The sequence below is a fragment of the Labrus mixtus genome, chromosome 8 (assembly GCF_963584025.1).
Source record: "Labrus mixtus chromosome 8, fLabMix1.1, whole genome shotgun sequence".
Taxonomy (NCBI): Eukaryota; Metazoa; Chordata; class Actinopteri; order Labriformes; family Labridae; genus Labrus; species Labrus mixtus.
The window spans coordinates 21,399,600-21,419,891 of record NC_083619.1 but is presented as its reverse complement, the minus strand read 5'-3'; the positions used below and the strand labels follow the sequence as shown (position 1 = coordinate 21,419,891).

Genomic DNA, 20,292 nt, shown 5'->3' with positions numbered 1-20,292 from the left:
TCCTATTCATCGTCCTCATTAACTCCCATCAAAAAATGTTCGGGGAAAAAAAGTGTCCCGAAAGTCCAATAGGCCTTAGTCCTGACATCAGACCTCCACCAATCAAACGCAGGATAACATCAAAGTTCAACGATCATCTTGAAATAAAAATAAAAGAGTCCATAAAAGGCATGCAATAAACACTAAAGATGTGAAAAATGAATAAAAAAAAACATGTAATAATGACAGTAAAGAAGGGGGATAAAAATGTGCAGGAGACACAAAATGAACCCATAGATGCCAAACCACCACAAAGACAGAATATGAACTTCAAAGTCACACAGTGCCGCTTCATTATGTTAGCCTGTGGAAAATGTATGTGCCTACTGGAAATGACTGTTAGTGTTGCATACTAAGATGGTAATTAGCCTACAGAAATTGATGATCCATTTCATTTATATATATATATAATTATGAGATAAGATATACTCTTGTGATTTCCTATCAGGGTAAGCAATTGTCTTAAATTAATAAACTTGTAAATTTTCTTCATCTGACTTCCATTCTGTGTTTGTGAAGAACTCTGCTATTAAAAACAACAGAGGCCCAACTCAGTGTTTTCTTTCCATGTCACAGACATCAAGATTGTAATCAGTGTTATTAGTTATTAGCATCTTATTGATATCAATGAGCCTCAGTGACAGGGTTTTACTTCCAAACAAAACATGTTTTTTTTCTCTGATTCTGTAAAAAAAAATCTTGTCCTGTTAACAGATCAGTCCAAGATACATTAAAACCACTAAGTTCAGCTTGAATTTCTCAGGCTGGTTTTAATTTTTGCCATAATGCCTTTGACAAAAAAGAAATCCTGACAGCTTGATCGTTTACGTTCCTGTCTCTTATTGTTGATTTAGAGTGAATACTGAATTGATTGACAGTAGAAGAGAAACATTTATTGCCAGGCAAAAAAACAAATAAGTTACATTTTTATACACCAACAGATTTGCAACATTGGGTATCTTTCTGGAATAGAGCTGCTTCCAAAACACAAAGACAAGACCTTTTAATGTTACAAGTTGATCAACTTAAAGCAGCTTGAGATTTTAACTCTTTGATACAGGCTTTGAGCTAGAAGTGATGACTGCCTTCATTTGACATTAAAAAAGATGAATTAATGAATTTCTCAGTTATCTACCGCTGAACCTTCGTACAAATTGAGAGCTTATAGATTCAACATGTGATTTAAAAATTCCTCTTCTGTAACAATGTGAGCACTGGAAAGTCAGCTAAGGAAAGATAAAAGTTGAATTCAGCAGTTAGTTCTGACAGAAAAAAAAAGACTTCAAAACTGGTAGCACATGTAAGACTGGAAAGGTTTCATTATTTGACACTCAGTAGAGGGTTAGGGGCAGACCAAACCCCTCTGCAAACAGCTGCATCACAACACTGGACTGACTAACATGGATACGTTAGTGGAGCTGAGATTGTGGATAAGGAGTAAAATATTCATCGCACCAGACAGAAATGCTGCTATGTGTTCCTGTGTGTCTCTGCATTTCATGCAAGAGACATTGCATCCTTTGTCTGCTCCTACCTCTAATTCAGGCCCCAACAAATAGTTTCTTTGTACTTCAAACTGACTTCATTTCCTGTGTAAAGTATTCAAGCTTTATTTAAAATAAGTTCTGCGCTGCATCTCCATTTGTGAGGCCTGTTAGAATCCAGTTCTAACAACTTATCTAGTGTAACGCCCACTTTTACCTTCTAAATATGAAAGTAGTTTTGATTTAAAACGACAAAGAGATGGTGTCTTACAGCCATATGACTGTCAAACCCTCAAGTGTCTTAGGCCGGAAAATGTGATCATGCATGTGTGTCATTGTTCTTCTGTCGAGTTAAACAGAATATTCCTTTCCCTGTCACTAAGGGAATGAAGAGACAATCTGTTCCTCTGTCTCCACCTCTGGCTTATAATTCATAACAGTGATAACCTCCTTGGCTAGTTGAAAACTAAAAGGTAATAAGTGAGAGAAAGAGAAACCTCAGTTAAATAATTAACACAACATTTTCCTGCACAGTTGCATGTTTTCCCAAAAGTTGAGAAAAGTTGTTTAATGATTTCTAAGCTTTTGCAATGATGATTACACTTTGAAACATCTCTTCCTTCTAAACCATTCTTTTCTAGTAAAACCAACAAGGACGCCTTTGTGACAAAGGGCTCGGTTGAAGGTTTAAACAAGAGGAGGCTCAGAGGAATCAGAACAATGGGACTCTAAAGTTTCCTTAGTGAACGGAGAGCAATATGTCTGTCAGCTAACACTAACACATGTGTGGTGGTCCTCTCTCTGCTCCCAACATCCAGCTTTAGTAGTGAACTATATGTGTGGCTGACGAAAAGCAGTGTGTGCCAGTGGCTGCGTGGGGTTGTCACAGGGCTAGCTAAGGAGGTCAGGCTGCAGGTTGACCCTCTGCAGGACGTCCTCAGGCATGCACAGAACAGGATTCACCGGCTTTATCTGTTCGTCTCCAAGAAGAGAGAGACCTGCTACTCCGAACAGAGTGTGGAAAGGATCAACCTGCAGAAAAGAAGGGAGCAGCGGGGTAAAACACAATTTTCAACTTGGGCTGTAATCAAGCGCTGTAACTACACTGAAGTCGGTGGAAACAGCACGTTGAAAGGGCTGACAGTGGGAATGCTCCAAATAGGCTTGGCTTATTTCTCTGAGCTCAGCTTGTATTTGGATAAGGAAAAAGAATCACCCCTCTGTAGAATTTTAAGCGATTGAGAAATTAGCTGTTGACTGAAAAAATGTTTTTATTTTAACCAGGCTATAAACATGTTTATTTCTGCTGTAAAAATTGCATTTTAATATGCGCTTGATATGCATCCCTTTGATCTTGCGGACAGCTCCAAGTGGACAATGGAGGAACTGCAGTCCGTCACTGGATTAATTTTTCAACATCAGAGGTTGTTGCTTCGTTCTGTCTCACTCCTTCATAATCTCCGACGTTTATGTAAAACTAGGAAATAGTAAACCAGAAATATCATTTGCATATTTAATGCATAACCTTTATTTTTTTTAGGTACATGTTTGAAACTATGAATTAATAAATAAATAAATTAGAAAATGGTCAAATCCACTCTCAACTTCTACTTCTTAATCTTTTCCTACTTAGCTTATGCAAGGCTGTCTCAACCTGATACCTTCAACTGGATGATATGAGGAGAGAGACAGTTGATAGGATCATTGAGATGCTGTTAAAATGACATAAGATAAATCAGGAAGCTGGATTTGCAGAAAAAAACCCAGTTAATAAAGGTTTCCTCTTTGATTTGCTGCGTGCTGCAATTATCTGTGTTTGACAGCTCACCATGTCTCCTGGTCTGTCAGCAAAACCTCCCGTCTCCTCATCCTGACAGGCCAGAATAAACATCCGCAGCTTTGCCTTGTCGATCCAGTGGATCCTGCCGATGATTTTCAGCGACGCCAAAACCCACCACGAGTAGCAAACATCTGGAAGCTGAGTGAGACAGAGGCAAACAAAGCATAGTTGATATAGTTGATACAAGTTAGTCAATGATTGTTGTCATTTTGAGGTACCGCTCAGAACCAGAACACTTGATTTAACACTGGGGGGAAACTCAGGCAGTGCTCTTATACAGCATAATATCAGAAATAGTGAATAGAAATTTGAATAAAATAAGAAATATGTATTAGAAATGCAGAGTAATGTACAGTGGAAATATTGCACAGAGTATTGCAGATTAATACAAAGTGCTCAGCAGCAAACAGCAGACAGACACAGTTAGCAAAGTGCCGGTCAAAACTGTTTTCAGAACTTTATATTGTTCAAGTAGATTTGCTGCAGTTCAAACTTTAAGCAGCTGAAATAAGGAATCACCCAGTCCTGATGTGTTTGAAGTCATGTTCCACAATGTCATTGTTTCACTTCTGTGAAAGCACAAACCTTCTCTGGTCGTCCATTGAGGCCTCCAGACGGCAGCTGCCTCTCACAGAGCCACCAGCCCAGCAGGTCAGCGTTCACCTGGTGCAGCTGACCGGTGAGCGACAGGAAACCGGTGCAACAGTAAATCTGACAGAGAGAAGGGAGAAAACCATGCAATTGGAGAAAAAGGATTCTTACAGGTGCCTCTGCTTAGGAGGAGTGTAAATGTGATAACCTGCAGTGAACCTGTCAGTGTAGGGGATCGACAGTTATGTGTCCTTATAGCTTTGACGTGGAACACTTAACACCTGAATTCTTTCATTTGATATTCAATTTAAGGACAAAATATTGTTCTGAAAAATGAGTAATAATAATAACAAACTTTATTTGTATAGCACCTTTCATACAAGTACTGCAGCTCAAGGTGCTCTACATCAGAAGACATAAAATGGGCATCACATGATAAAATAGCATGAAACAATAATAATAAGTCAAATTACAACAGGGATTGTCATTTCATAAGTATGTTAGTGCACTCACCTGACCAGCATGAGACTCTGAACCCGGTCTGCAGCCAAAACCTCCATCAAAATTCATACAGGACAAGACGAACTCTACAGCTTTGTCAACATTTATTGTGTCCATCTTGCCCTTTGGAGGGAATGAAGACAAAGTCATCATCAAATGATAGAGTGTAGACTATGACTGTGACTGTATGAGTAGAGACACAATAATAAACATACCAGTAATGCAAGTGTAGCGACAGCACAGAAGGAAAATCTTGTATCTATTTCTCCTGTCAGGACAAACAACATTTTTTTTATAACAACACATTGTTGCAGGGTGAGTAGAATGCAGCTTTTATTTCTGGTATCCCCAGCACACTTGGTATCAGCTGACTTTTCAAACTGAACTATTTAAATAATTATTGGAAAGAAAAATAATTGATGTGTGAATATTTCTACATGTATCATCCAACACACATTCCAAAAATCACTATTTTCTGCACAGCCTGTGCTAAAGTATTAACATTTGCTTACAGCAGTTTAAAGAAAAGTATTTACATGTAAACCTTTGAATTCAAATGAAAACTATTTTTTTGCTAAATCCAAGTGTATCAGTCCTTTTTTTAAATACCATACCTGGGCTTGAAGAGCTGCTCTAAATTTCCAATCACCAGATGTCGCTGCATGCTTGCATGTTTCAAGACTCTAATCTTTTTTGTATGAATGACTATATGCAGAAATGAAGTCACAATAACTCAGTCTTCACTCGCCTAAACGTACAGCCGTCAATCTAAATAAATCTAGTCTTAAGTCAATACTGCTCACCCCATTTGTCCCCTGCAAATGAACCGTCTTCCTGCTGTAGTCCTTTAATGTATTCCACCACTTTGTCCACATCGATCTCATCCACACTGTCGTACAAGCACAGGATCTGAGGACGAGAATTCAAAAGCCCAGATAAGCCTAAATGTATGAGCTAAAGAGTGATCGAGCTCACCCAAAAAGGCACTTAACTTTTACACTTACACATTTAGAAGTTCCACTATCAGTTTAATGACAACATCTTTAAATCATAAAGGCCCTTCAAGAGAATTAAATATTGAAAAAAAGGCTGCTTAATAAAAATGATCAACCACACAGGTGTTAAGGGTCAAAACAGATTTGGTCAAATTTTGAAATAAATTCAATAAGTCCTACATTTATTCTATATTTATGTTTGACTTTCTGGCTCATTTCTGGAACGCTATATAGATTGTAATATACTTTACATTTTAAATAAAATAGCATTTAATCAATCTTAAATCACAGAAAGTATTTGTAACAATTCAACAACAATTTCAACATTTCACAGCCCAGATGATGAAGAGAAAACAGAATGAAGTTTGTCAAGTCCTGTTGACTGTTTAATGGTTTTCCATAGCACCTAATTAGACCTAAGTCTACTCATGTCCATGTAACATTCACCCATACACACCCCAATCACACAATGATGGCAGAGGCTGCTGTGTAATGGAGGCCCTGACACACCAAGCAGTGTCCAACAGTATTAACTAATGCCCCAGGTCTAAGGAGTCACCTGAACGGCGCTGAGGGTGTAAAGCAGGTGGGGGTCGTGTCCGATGCTCGCACTGACGCCTCCACATTCATGCTGACAGGCTTTGATGAAGTCTACGATCTCCTGCCGGTTCATCCGAGGCAGCTGCGCCATCAGGTCCATCACTGTCAGACCCCAGTAGATGCCGCTCATCCTCAGGTACTCGGACAGCGTATATTCCTGAACAAAAACACAATCAGGACGTTTATAAAAAGGAGAGCAGGACATGCTAAATCTACAGTTCGTGGATGGTTTTTAACTACCCGTTTCTTTTCTATAAAGAATGAAAACGCTTGTGAAGGATGCATAAAGGCAAATAGAGGTGGACAAATGACATGCAAAATCTACTCAAACTTGTCAAGAAAATAATTGAGACTAGTGTGTGGCAGTAAAATATTATGAATAGGTGTACTCGGGGGTGAAAGGACAGCGTTTCCATCTCGCTTTAGGGATTTGAAACCGTTCAGCTACATGAACTCCAGTGAGGTCAGATACTGACGTTGGGGGATAATGCATTCTCACATCAGCTTTTCTTACTCATCAAAGCTGTTGAATAGGATTTAAGTCAAGCTGCTCAACACAATGCTGGTCAAACCAAACCATGGACTTGAGTATGAGTCACAAATGAGTCACAAATGTATTTCAACGCACACACTAAATATATTTCATTCTATATAAATGTGAAACAAATCCACAACTCAAATGTATTTCTGATATTTCACACTCAAATATTTATAGTTTTGTATATATGGAATGGAAATCCACAAATATATAAATTGTTCAGTCTGCTTTTAAAATAATAAGATAAGATATACTTTATTCATCCCAGCAGGGGAAATGTTCCAGCAGCCAGCATACAAACAAACACACAACACATATATACATACATATCCCACCCATACAAAAAAAACATGAGCCCACAATACAGTTTGATATATGATATATGCAACTCAGGCTAAAGTTTAAAAAGTTTACATTTTTACAAACTGTTTGTCATTTGTGAACCTCACTGCAATCACAGAGACATAAGGATATTCTTAAGTTTGTCTTTACTCACATAGTCGTCCTTTTTGGAGCCGTAGGCAGCGATGTAGTCTGCATGTTTGTCCAGCAGCAGTGAGTTGGGAGCGTCTGGTTTTACGATGACATCTTTCACTTGGGTGCCCTGTCATGAAACACATCAGATTATCAGATTGTGCTAACAGTGAGCTACATGCTAACACCGGTAACAGCTACAGTTCAGCCCATTCTTTCGTCTTCTTTAACAGATTGGAGGTCAAAGTTAAGATACATTTGGACACAGCGGGGACAGGCGGATATTTGCAATCACTTCGGCTTTAGTGTTATCTTAAAATACAATGACCAACTGTAAAATAAAACAACAAGAATCCAGTTACCATCATGAGTACTTTCGCATGATAATTCCTTTTTCCTTCTTCTTCTTTGTAAGATTCTTCTGAGCGCATATCGCCCCCTTCTGCTTCGGGGTGGGAAATAGTTTACTGAACATTCAGCCATATAAAACTTAAAGACAGTTTTTAGGAAAAAAAAAAAAACAACTTATGTTATGCTGCTTGATTATAATTCTAAGATATTTCTCTTTATTTGTATTTTCTGCTTCTTCTACTGAACTCTACTAACTCTACTAATGAGGATGGCTTCAACGTCCTCTTCCCCTTTCCATCTTATAATAATAATAATAATAATAATAATAATAATAATAATAATAACTTTATTTATATAGCACCTTTTAAAAACACAGGTTTACAAAGTGCTTTGACAAACAGCAAAAACAGGAACAAACTAAAGCAAACACAGAAGAACATAAACAACAGCAAGAACAAACAAATGCAAAATACTAAGAATAATGAAATACAATTCAACAGAAAAGAACCCAAAGTGCACGATACCCAACAGACATATATAACCCGACCATCATAAGAACCATCATAAGAACCCAGGCAACACAAGAACCCAACAACACGAGCTGAGACCAAGAGGACCAAAGATTTAAAAAAATGTAAGAAACTAAAAGAGATAAAAGCAAATAAAAAGATAACAGCAATAAGAAGGTAAGAGCAGAAAAAGAAATAGAAACAAGTGGTTAAAGGATCAAAAAACCCAAAACTATAATATTAATAAAAATACAAAGTAAATATAAATATGAAACATAAATAGACAAAGTAAGTAGGATAAGAAATTACCAAGTTAAAACACAAGAGGAGATTAAGATATGAGCATAAATACGAGATAAGAGCATAAATAAAAGGACAGTAAGAAGTAAAAGAAGATAAAAATAGTAAAACCAGTAAGAAAAGACATTAAGAAGACGACATCACATACAAGCAAGTCTGTAAAAGTACGTTTTAAGAAGGGATTTAAAAGAATTGAGGGAATCTCTTCTGAGGGAAAATCTTCTGACTCTACAACCTGCAAGTCACAACTGAGACTTTTACAATCAATGGAAAATCAAACCTGCCCTGTTTATGATATTTAGACAAAAGGGCTGATGAGTACAAATAAAACAGAGATGCTTTTCCAACAACTCTTGAATCAGAAAAGAAAAGAACATTTTTGGTAAATTACCTCAACCCACCACTGCCCGCCAATATAAGTGGACCTTCTTTTACTCAAGTACTGTATTCTGTTCCAGAACAACTTTGGAGTACTTGTTGTTCTTTCCCCATATATTTTACTTTTCTATATTTTACTACTATATTTGTCTGAGGGCTTTTTTAGCTATACTTATCCACTAAAAGTGTTCCTTGGGAGGCGGCCTTTACCAATGGAAAGTCATGAACTGTTAATAACCATACAGTTTGGGTGGGATTGCAATCTATCAATATTGTATATTCAATAAAATATTCGGAGTAATTCCTAAATCAAATAGTTAAAAGGCAGTACATGCTCCTAAATATCTCACCCATGCCCATGCAGTCCCTTAAAATAATGAGTTAAAATATCTTAATCTAATCTTAATCTGGGGAATTGGTGGGATACTGAACAGTATTCTTCCATTGGGTCCCGTTCCCCCTCTTCTGCTACAACTCCTATAGCCATCACAAACACATTAAAGGCTCTTATAGGGTTTTCTTTCACAAGTCAACAGGGGTAAAATAAAAGAGTTACAGATGGGGTTAAGATTCCCTAATGGCAAGCTAATCAAATCTGCAACACGAGCATTTCAGCGGACAATTGTCAGCGGAATCAAAAAATCCTTCATATCCTCAAAATGCACAAAAAAACCCCAATCAGTTCTAGCATGAGTTGAATCTTTTATTTTAAATGGCTGGAATACATAAAAGCAGAAGTTTCATTCTGTTACTGTGACAGCTTGAACATATTACATCCAAAGTCCAGTCAAGTGGTTGAGAGGTGAAGTGTGAAGCTTACACCTCTCTATGTTGGATGGTGACAGTAACTTCTTAGGACCTAATTGCAAACCAGGCAGAAAACAATCTTCAGACAACATGTCATTTTACACTTATGAAACATACCGTTCCACACACGTTCCCTTTTTTTCCCCCCAAACACAGTCCAGAGATAAATGTTTTAGAGTCTCATGTCGGAATAATTAAAACTGCATTCATGGTTTGACGTAGGAACTCAAAGTTAAATTTTTCAAAGCATGTGTGGTAAGTCCTTAATGACAGCCAACAAAGTGTGATTTACAGCACGTTAGAGACAGATATGACAGTCTAAACGATATGTGCAGAAAAAAATAACAATCCTTGCTATCTTTGATTTTACAGCAATCAGATTGAAGACCAAAACTCATTCTCAAACATTTCCACATTTAATATCATCAACTCACTTCATTACAAACTAATTTATTGTGAGATACAGTTTGATTTATCATGGACAACTGGCAATTAGTGTACCAGGTTGATTCTTAATAAATACACTATATATTTCATTGACATATTAAACACTATATCCAGAGTGCTATCATAAGCTCAGGAGACCTCTGTCTGACCTCTATGTGCAACAAGCAGCGGCTGGAAGCAAGCAGATCATGGTCAACTTATTTAGTCAGAAAACACAAGGCCTCAGTTGAGCTTCATTAAACAGGTTTTCAAGTTCTTTCAATAGACTGGTGGACTGCTGTCTACAAAATCCGGGTCTGATTTAAAAAGAAAGGCAGGATGAATTGATGTTAAGGCAAGCAATGTTGAACAACTTTGTACCGAGTTAAAAGACCATTGTGTAGGATTCAGAGGTATCTCCTCCCCTCACCCTTTCCAATTATGTAGATGAGCTCAGTAACCATAGAAACATGGTAGTCAACATGGAGGGCTGTGGAAGAGGACATACTCTCTGTACGTAGCTAAAAGGAGCTCATTCAAAGACATACAAAAACAAACATTTATTATGTTATGTTGATTGTAAACTGATGAAAACACATGTATGTTTGAATATTTCACACCGATTTCTGTTAAAAGATACCCCTGAATCTTACAAACAGGTCATTTAAGTTCTCAGATCTATTTCCATGGACACCCCTATGTGTACAAAAATTACAACAAAGTACATTTCAATGAGGACAAGTCAGGTGAGCAGAGTTCATTTCTTGTGTCTTCCAAAGTGTTCTCGGGCGATGATGAGTCTTTGGATTTGAGCTGTGCCCTCGTAGATCTATGAAGGGGGAATGAGAAAGTACACATTAGAACACGAACGTATTCCCAAAAACCTTTACAGAACAGAGATTGAGTGCACAACATCATCCCCCCACCTGGTAGATCTTAGCGTCTCTCATCAGTTTCTCTACCGGATAGTCGCTGTTGAAGCCGTTGCCACCGAACACCTGAACGGCGTCAGTGGCCACCTGGTTGGCGATATCTCCAGCGAACGCCTTGGCGATGGAGGCGTAGTAGGTGTTTCTGCGGCCCTGATCCACTTCCCAGGCAGACCTCTGGTATGCCATCCTGGCCAGCTCCACCTTCATGGCCATCTCAGCCAGGAGGAAGGACACGGCCTGATGCTGTGGAACAGGAAGAGACAGAGGAACCTAATGAGTTGGGCCATATTTTGTACTTTTTACACTGTACAGCTGGAGTGTCACCTGATTATAAGTTAATTGCCCTTTAAAGAAAGCATTCCACAGTAAACTCTGTAATTCAGAGAACTAAAAAAAAAGACAGTTGATCAGTTTATAAAGATCAGGTAAATGGTAAATGGACTTCAGCTTATGTACCGCTTTTCTAGCCCTTGAGCAAGGCACTGAACGTTGCAGAATGTGGCCGCCCAAATGCATGTCCACAGGTCCTATTTGTGCACGAGTTGTGTGTGATGACACCGCATTGCCCACCTAACCATTCACTCACTAAATGCAAAGGCATATGTAATGTGACCATCAGAAGTAACTAATCCCATTCATACGCTGCTGACGAAGCACGGGGAGCAATTCCGGGTTAAGAGTCTTGCCCAAGGACATGTCAGACATGTTGCTGCAGGAGCTGGGGATCGAACCCCCAACCTTCCGGTTGAGAGACGACCGACTCCACCAACTGAGCCACAGCCGTCGGGCAAAGATAGTTGCAACTCGCATTTTCTTGCAACGCACTGGTCTACAACAATCTTACCCTCGCCAGTTTACACTAATGGGACTTGGCGTGACATGGTCTGTTTCCTATACTTGTCATGGTTGAAGCTTTGAGCACAGAGCTGAAGGTCTGCCTGCTTGAAAGAGCGAGTCAGAGTTGTGCATACACACACACACACACACACAGAGCAGAGGCCAGAGGGGCGGCTTCAAGCCTGCTCTAATGGTGAATCTTTTTGTTTGTTTTTACTCTGTGTGTGCTACAATGTAGAGTTTGTATGGCGTGTTGTTGGTTTACTCTCTAGTTGTGCTGTGAAAGTTGGTGTGTAAACAATAAAATTGATTAACAACATACAAAACCCTTCCCACAGGGTGTGCTGAGGTGAACGCTTGTTTGTTTGTGCTCTAGGGTATAACTGTTGTGAAACAACCAGGAATACCAGAACTTGACAAGCCGAGTTGCAAGCGGGGCAACCAGAACACATTAAGTGCAGCGCACACGCATCTGTTCACATGCCTGCAAAGTTCGCAAACTGTTTTGTCTCTTCAACAAAACTGCGGCTTATAGCCTTTGAGAGAAAATGAAATTTGAAGTAGATGTTTTAAAAATGTTTTGCAGTGAAATCATACCTCAGCAATAACCTTTCCAAATGTCTTTCTCTCCAGAGAATAGTTGGTAGCTTCATCAAGTGCCCTCTGTGCCAGGCCTGTTGCTCCTGCTGCCACCTGCATTTCATTATAGCAACATATATTATGATAAACAAGTTCACACGTTTCTTTGTAACAGATTAGGACTGAATTTCTGTGTTGCCAGTTTGAAGACTTACGGGTGGCCTCGTGCTGTCGAAGGCTCCCATCGCAATTTTGAAGCCTGATCCCTCTGCGATCAGGACGTTCTCCTTCGGTATCCTCACATCCTCAAAGGTAATGCCTCTGGTGTCGGAGCACCTCTGGCCCATGTTCAGCTCCTACAAGCACAAACAATCACAAGGACATGATGGCATTAGGGCAGGTTTCTTTCCCTGAGTCATATGCCTTCTTTGTAAGATTTGAAATGTATAGAAACATCCAGACGGTAACAGATTTTATAGCTTTAAATTATTACCAGTGTAGATAAAACACAAATAAAGCCCTTTTCCATAAAACTTCCATGGAGCTTAAAGATCCCATATTATACTAAAATGCACCTTTCGTGATGTCAGTCTGGGAAACCTAGTTGCTTTGCAGCCCAAAAAAAATGAATTTATCTTATATTGGCATCTGTAAATCCCCTTATTTCAGCCTCTGTCTGTAACAGTTTGTTTCAGCTGCTGTCTCTTTAAAGCTCCCTTCCCATTGTGTCCAATTTCTTATGTTTACCTCATGGGCTGAAACTATCCAACCACTTGATTTCCCTTTGTCTTTTAATTGAAATGTGATTCATTTCTCTTTTGACAGTTACATTTCATGAAGATGTTTATGGGGCGCATGGGCTCTATAAAGAAAAAAATGCTCTACTCAGGCTGAGGGAATATTTTGATCCACAAAAACAAAACAATGAAAAAAAAAAAAAAAAAACACATCAACTTTCAACTCACCTTCCTTCCGACCATTACTCCCGGGGTGTCAGCGTCCAGAATGAATCCTGTAAAGGCTTTACCAGCGGGACACTTAGGATCCAGGTTAGTGCGGGCCAAGAGGAAGTACCTGGACATGTGAAAGACAGATAAAAAGGTCACTCAGTACAAAATACAGACCTAACTATTAATCATCAGTTTCTATTTTATTTGGTGTCTATAGTAAGAACTAATTGGTTGTATTCCCTCCTATAAAAAGATAAGTCTCTTGCTTAACACAAATAAAAGAAAGTCTTAAATGTAGGAATAAAAACGGACTGACAGATTCTGGACTACTAACAATATGTGTAAACAAACGTCAACAAATGTCCATGGTTTTTAAAGGTTTAGATTTTTATGCCTCTAGCTAGAGACAGGTCAGAGGATAGAGTCAGAAACCGGGGAAAGAGAGAGAGAGGGGGCTGACTGGGGGGAAAGGAGGTCAGATTCAAACAATCTGCTTTAAGGACAAAGGCCTCCATAACCACTAGGCTACAGGCGCCCATTAAATGCCCATATTTTTAGTACATTACATTTGAAATGCAGTATTACTGTCCTGTTTCAGTCACAACAGACCAGTGCTACAAAATGGGAGTAACTACATGTTAGGTTTAAAATATATATATAAAGTTTGAATTAAAAGAGTAACTCAGTAACTTTAAGGCAAGCTCGAGCAGATCAGAAAAGATGATGATAAATTAGCCTTATCAAACAAATGGAATTAGAAATAAAGGCCTCCCTCAGATAAACAGTTAGTCTGCTTCAAACAAAAGACTGATCCTATTTGTTGGAGACACTATAATGTAGCTTATGAGTTGTTGATCCAACTCTACAATGACTCCACAACAACCTGCAGCCTCCACACTGATCTAAAAAAAAGGATTCAACACAAGTGTGTATAATATCATTGTACACATTAATAGCGAGTACATACCAGTTAGCTTTCCCTCCGTTAGTGATCCACATCTTCTGACCATTAACAACATACTCATCCCCCACTTTGACCGCTTTGGTCTTGATGCCGGCCACGTCAGAGCCTGCGCCGGGCTCTGTGACACAGTACGCCTGCAGAAAGAAGAAGTACACACAGAGTGCTGTGATACAAGCTGGAGCATCTTTGATTCTTTTTGCTGGTGTTAGTATCCAGCAGTAAAATAATACTATGAACCAGCAGGGCTAATAATCATTTACATTTCAGCAACGGTGCATGGTATGTACAATTTCATTTAAAAATGAAACACTTACACACATGAGCGGCTCGTCAACCAGCCTTCCCAGGTATTTCTTCTTCTGTGCGTCATTGCCTGCTAATATGATGGGCATGGCCTTTGGGAGAAAAAGATAACACATGTTTATAACTGAGCTACAACCACTGCTATTAATCAGTGTTAGAACTCAGACTGATGTGATGTTGACAACAAAATACTTAATGTCAGATAACGTCCTGTGTGAGGTACAGCCCAGTTACAACAAAATAGCATTTATAGCCTTACAGGTTCACTGAAGAGCTGTTTGAGAACCGTATTTTCTGCTTTTCTAATCTTACTCCTTGGTTTGGTATACATATAATAGAACAGGACTTAAAAGACGTCACATGTTTCTTGACATGTGGTTCTTACCCCCAGAGAGTTTGCTTCGATAGCAGTCTGTACTCCTGTGCAGCCATAAGCCAGCTCTTCTGTGATGAGGCAGTTTTCAAAGCTTGACAGGCCCATTCCACCTAAATACAAGAAGGGACAAACATTGGAAATATATTCACATATTTAGAAGAAATCATTATTTCACATAAGATTTTTAGAGAGTAATATTAAGCCTAGCTATTGTTTTTTCAATCATCTACAAGCCTGTGGGACAAGAGGTTAGCATGTCCTACCACAAAGGGGAAACTCAGGAGAGAAACTCTGATCATGGTGGGTAACTCAACAATTAAAAAGACAGAGAATTACGCACCGTACTCTTGTGGAATGTGACCATTCATCAGACCGAGCTCCCATGCCTTCGTGATTAGAGGGACAGGATACTGCAAAAATGATGGGAAGATGAACTGACTGTTATTCAAACTTTTTTAAAATAAAAAAATGTTAGTTTAAAACAGAAAAACAAGACTTTACTGATCCCTAAAAAGATATACTAACATGTTCCAGCAGCAGAGAGTAAACAGATAAACACACAAAAACAAACTCTACATGACGTAAATGAAATAAGATTTAAAAAAAGGTGACATACTTGATACACATTATGAGAGCCTTTATTAAAACATTTTAATAATAATAATACATTTTATTTATAAGCGCTTTTCAAAAACTCAAAGAAACTGCACAATTGTTAAAAAACAGAAAGAACAGCACAGTAAGGACAGACTAACAGACATTGCAACATTACACACAAATCATAAAGATAACAACAATAAAGGTAAAACTACAGAAAACACATCACAATCATACATTAAAAGCTTGTTTAAAGAGGTGAGTTTTGATAAGTGATTTGAAAGTAGGAGGGTCAAATGTTTCAAATATTTGGTTAATATAATATTAATGGTTCAAATATTTGTGCTACAGATGTCCAGAGGTGTTACGCTGACAGTCATGATGTGTAAGCTCTATGGAGTATTCACACCTTTTTGCTCTGGGGAGGGATAAGTCTTAAAACTACAAAGTAAAAAGTTTCTAGTTTTATGAGCCAATCTGGTTCGGTTCTAGTTGTTTTCACAAGTTTTCTTTATTTTTTTTTACCATTTCTGTGAAAACTTGTGAAACTTGAGGTTATTCATTTTTAAGGATTTTTTTTTAGGGCAAGAAGGGGGTGGTGAAGTATGTGCAGGCACGGTAGCAGACACATTTCCTAGCACGATTACTTTTCATAGCTCCTATATGATTTGACTGTTAAATCCAGCTTTATTTCACCTTTGATTTTACACTTCCTGTTATTACTAATCTTTGGGCATTCTCACCTCACCACTCCTGTCATAAGCAGACGCAGCAGGAACAATCTCCTCACGTGCAAACTTCCTCGCCAGCTGCTGGAACTCCTTTTGCTGCTCTGACATCTCTGTAGTTTAAAAAAAAGAAGCGATGAGAAACTTAAACACACTTTATATAGTTATATAGTCTTTTTTTTACATTGAATACTGTTTCTTTATTAAAATAACTATTTGGAGCGGTTATGATTTCTTCCACTGATCAAAGTGTGAAGAAATCGTTTCCTAAATAAAGTTGGATGTAAATGATGAAGGACAAAACACACAGACCTGCTTCTGTGTTCAGCACACGCTTTAATTAGGCTTCAGCAGTCAAATCAAGTTGGTATTTTCTTTCTATTTTTTTTGTCAAATATCCTCAAAGGAAAGATTATTCCATAAATGCAGGTATGGTTTTATCCTACAAAGATTAAAGTTGCAATATAAGACACTTGATTGGCAGCACCTTTTTCCCCCCTTCATTAATATCACACTTTCAGTAGGATGGGATCACCTAGTTCAGAACGCAGGAACATTACAATGAGGTAGAAGTCTTATTAGGTGCTGGGTTTGTGTTGATGTTATGAGGCAGATATGACAGAATGAACAGATCTTTTCAAAATAAAGTCAAGGCTTTACATCCTACTCACCAAATGAGAAGCCTTGGGATGCTGCATGGCCGCCGTGAGGGGCTGCAACATTGGCTGCAGAAGCATTGGAGCTCTGAAGCCGGATTCCAGAGCGCACACTGGCTCTGAGCACCTGAGCAGGTAGGGGGAAGATCAGCACAAAAATTCACAACAGGCCCAACAGAACATGTTTGGAACTTTGGCTAAAACCTTTTTAGCCAAAGTTAAAAACTGGCAGCAGTTGTTATCAAAAGGCTTTTCTAGCATCCTTTATAAATATCTGGTTTTAAAACCAAAAATATTCTGTGCATTAAAAAAAAAAAGGTTAAGCTGGTTCTACTGCCACAGATAGAGGTTGATTACACACACCTGTCCTTGCACTGACTTTTTAACTAAACACAAAACCAAAAAAATTATGCAATTACTACACCCACTTTATAAAACATGAGACAGGTTCACAAAAGTAAGCAAAGGCTCAGTGGACTGTTAAACCACATCTGTACAATCACACAAGAGCCCTGCCATAACATCCACACCATCATCAATAACACAAAGCTCTTCAATCATCTTGTTCAACATCATCTTGTTCAACATCACCTTGTTCAACATCACCTTGTTCAATATCATCTTGTTCAACATCACCTTGTTCAATATCACCTTGCTCAATATCACCTTGCTCAATATCATCTAGTTCAATATCATCTAGTTCAACATCATCTTGCTCAACATCATCTTGCTCAACATCATCTTGTTCAATATCATCTTGTTCAATATCATCTTGCTCAATATCATCTTGTTCAACATCATCTAGTTCAACATCATCTTGTTCAAATATCATCTTGTTCAATATCACCTTGTTCAATATCACCTTGTTCAACATCATCTTGTTCAACATCATCTTGTTCAACATCATCTTGTTCAATATCACCTTGTTCAACATCATCTTGTTCAACATCATCTTGTTCAACATCATCTTGTTCAACATCTAGTTCAACATCATCTTGTTCAAATATCATCTTGTTCAAATATCATCTTGTTCAACATCATCTTGTTCAACATCATCTTGTTCAACATCATCTTGTTCAAATATCATCTTGTTCAATATCATCTTGTTCAATATCATCTTGTTCAAATATCATCTTGTTCAATATCACCTTGTTCAATATCACCTTGTTCAACATCTTGTTCAACATCATCTTGTTCAACATCATCTTGTTCAACATCTAGTTCAACATCATCTTGTTCAAATATCATCTTGTTCAAATATCATCTTGTTCAACATCATCTTGTTCAACATCATCTTGTTCAACATCATCTTGTTCAAATATCATCTTGTTCAATATCATCTTGTTCAATATCATCTAGTTCAATATCATCTAGTTCAACATCATCTTGTTCAATATCATCTTGTTCAATATCATCTTGTTCAACATCATCTTGTTCAATATCATCTAGTTCAACATCATCTTGTTCAATATCATCTTGTTCAATATCATCTTGTTCAACATCATCTAGTTCAACATCATCTAGTTCAACATCATCTAGTTCAACATCATCTTGTTCAATATCACCTTAATGCAAACACACACCTGAATAACATGCTCATGTAAAACACTGCAGGTTGGTCTCATGACAGAACAGTCTGACTGCAGCTTTTACAATATTATTATTTTAATATACTGCACATGTGTTTAAATTAAAGTTAGGGGTGAAATGTGTAAAACGACCTGCTTAGCTAGTTGTTTTTCAGGGAGACAGCAGATTAATTCTGGACACACACACGGGTAAAACACAAGATATTGCACACTTTACAACAAGTCTTAAAATGTGCAGGTATCGTTGAATGTGTGTCAGCTAACGTTAGCCGCTGACGTAGCGAACCAAAGCTTTCAGACTCGATCAGACGGCGAACACAATCTACCACGAACCATTCAAATCAACTTAAACTACAGAGACATGCCGGTGGAATAACGTTTTAATGTCCAATAAATGCGCTTACCTTGTTGAACAGCATCGTTTTTACAGTAGTGCGAAAACAGACTTCACCGCAACCTTTGTCCCAGATATTAATATCCGCCTCCTCAGCCAATCACAGCTGCGGGATTTGATCACGTGTCACGTCTCGGGATCCGGAAAATGACTTTTCCCCCAGTTTGTTACCCAATGTAACCTCTGTTTCATAATAGAGTTTTTACCTTACAGTCTGTGGTTTTTACACTCAAAACTTCCACCAAAATGCCCAGTAGTTTGATAACTCTTAACTCTACAGACTATAACTAACTTTAACTATATTAAAAATACAAACATGGAATACATTCAGATAATAAAGGTAGAAATGCAAACAGAAATGCACTATACTCATTAATGCAACAACAATATTGGTCAAACACGGTTTTGTAGTAAAAATATTACAATAACTTATTATATGGAAAAATTATCACAATGTCATGTTACAGCTCATCACCAGCAGGTGGCGTTAGATACATTCAGTTTGTAGAACTACAGATGATGCTGTTGAAACAGAGCTGAACTCATGTGTAAGAGATGCTGCTGGCATTTTACTCTTCTCCATTTCTATCTTTATAAGACAGGAAGAAAGACAATATTATGAAGCATTCTCAGAATACTACAAAAATCTATACCATGCTTCAGACTCTGATAACATAGAAGGCAAAACACAGATATTCCTTAAAAAAACTACAACTGCCAACTTTGTCAAATGAAGAAGCCACTGATATGACACGGCCAATTTCATGTCAAGAAATATCCGACACTATAAAAAAAACCTAAAAAATAACAAATCCCCTGGCACAGACGGGTTCCCGGGGGAATTTTTATAAATGTCTCATAAATGAAGTCACGCCAGTATTATTTAAAGTCTTTAATTTTGCTGTAGCATCAGGTAACCCACCAACAACGTGGTCAGAAGCCATCATTTCGGTCTTACATAAGGAGGGGAAGGACCCAACTTTATGTGAAAACTATAGGTTCTGTTAGCTTACTATGTAAAAGATATTGACAAACATTTTAGCACAGAGAATGCAGAAGAATATAAAGAAAATAATCAAACCGGACCAAACAGGGTTTATTCCTGAGAGGCAAAGTGCTAACAATATTAGGCGAACACTGACTGTTATAACAGATACTAAGAATAACAGACAGAATACCATGTTACTCAGTCTAGACGCCCAAAAAGCTTTCGACCGGGTGAAGTGGAGTTTTTTATACAAAACTCTGGCAGAGTTTGGGTTTAACACAACATTTATAGATTGGGTAAAAATAGTTTACAATAACCCGAAGTCAAGAATCAGAGTAAATGGATGCTGCTCAGACTTATTTTTCCTTAAAAGAGGGGTCAGGCAGGGTGATCGTCTTAGTCCATTACTGTTTGCGGTTAGTGTTGAACCCCTGGCAGAGTCAATAACAATGAACAAAGACATAAAAGGAATTAAAGATGAGGGGGGTTTGGAACACAAAATATTGTTATTTGCAGACGACATATTAACCTGTATAAGTGAACCTTCCTCATCTGTTCCAGCTCTG

General features: G+C 38.1%; 2 protein-coding genes across 2 annotated transcripts; both read right to left on the bottom strand.

Annotated features, from left to right (window-relative positions):
• Positions 1 to 910: 910 nt before the first annotated feature.
• Positions 911 to 7,488, bottom strand: rabggtb (Rab geranylgeranyltransferase subunit beta). Its single transcript, XM_061045104.1, has 9 exons — positions 7,425 to 7,488; positions 7,085 to 7,192; positions 6,010 to 6,207; positions 5,259 to 5,364; positions 4,671 to 4,723; positions 4,468 to 4,578; positions 3,949 to 4,074; positions 3,352 to 3,501; positions 911 to 2,555 (listed from the first exon to the last, which is right to left on the bottom strand). Exons 1-9 carry the CDS (start codon positions 7,428 to 7,430, stop codon positions 2,415 to 2,417), a joined length of 999 nt encoding a protein of 332 aa, XP_060901087.1. The 5' UTR covers positions 7,431 to 7,488; the 3' UTR covers positions 911 to 2,414.
• Positions 7,489 to 9,290: 1,802 nt separating this feature from the next.
• On the bottom strand, positions 9,291 to 18,870 carry acadm (acyl-CoA dehydrogenase medium chain). The gene is made up of 12 exons (XM_061045103.1): positions 18,749 to 18,870; positions 16,771 to 16,882; positions 16,115 to 16,212; positions 15,115 to 15,184; positions 14,784 to 14,884; positions 14,410 to 14,490; positions 14,099 to 14,229; positions 13,147 to 13,255; positions 12,397 to 12,537; positions 12,200 to 12,295; positions 10,760 to 11,008; positions 9,291 to 10,662 (listed from the first exon to the last, which is right to left on the bottom strand). Exons 1-12 carry the CDS (start codon positions 18,761 to 18,763, stop codon positions 10,591 to 10,593), a joined length of 1,275 nt encoding a protein of 424 aa, XP_060901086.1. The 5' UTR covers positions 18,764 to 18,870; the 3' UTR covers positions 9,291 to 10,590.
• Positions 18,871 to 20,292: the final 1,422 nt, after the last annotated feature.

What these genes read in the sequence shown, in the direction of transcription:
- rabggtb (XM_061045104.1), bottom strand. An exon ending in GCTCCAAAAAGGACGACTAT is followed by an intron (nt 6,208 to 7,084) that starts GTGAGTAAAGAC and finishes GTTTTTGTTCAG; the next exon opens with GAATATACGCTGTCCGAGTA. An exon ending in ATTTGCAGGGGACAAATGGG is followed by an intron (nt 4,724 to 5,258) that starts GTGAGCAGTATT and finishes TTGTCCTGACAG; the next exon opens with GAGAAATAGATACAAGATTT.
- acadm (XM_061045103.1), bottom strand. An exon ending in AACGGAGGGAAAGCTAACTG is followed by an intron (nt 13,256 to 14,098) that starts GTATGTACTCGC and finishes TCACATGTCCAG; the next exon opens with GTACTTCCTCTTGGCCCGCA. An exon ending in TTGGAAAGGTTATTGCTGAG is followed by an intron (nt 11,009 to 12,199) that starts GTATGATTTCAC and finishes CCTGTTCCACAG; the next exon opens with CATCAGGCCGTGTCCTTCCT.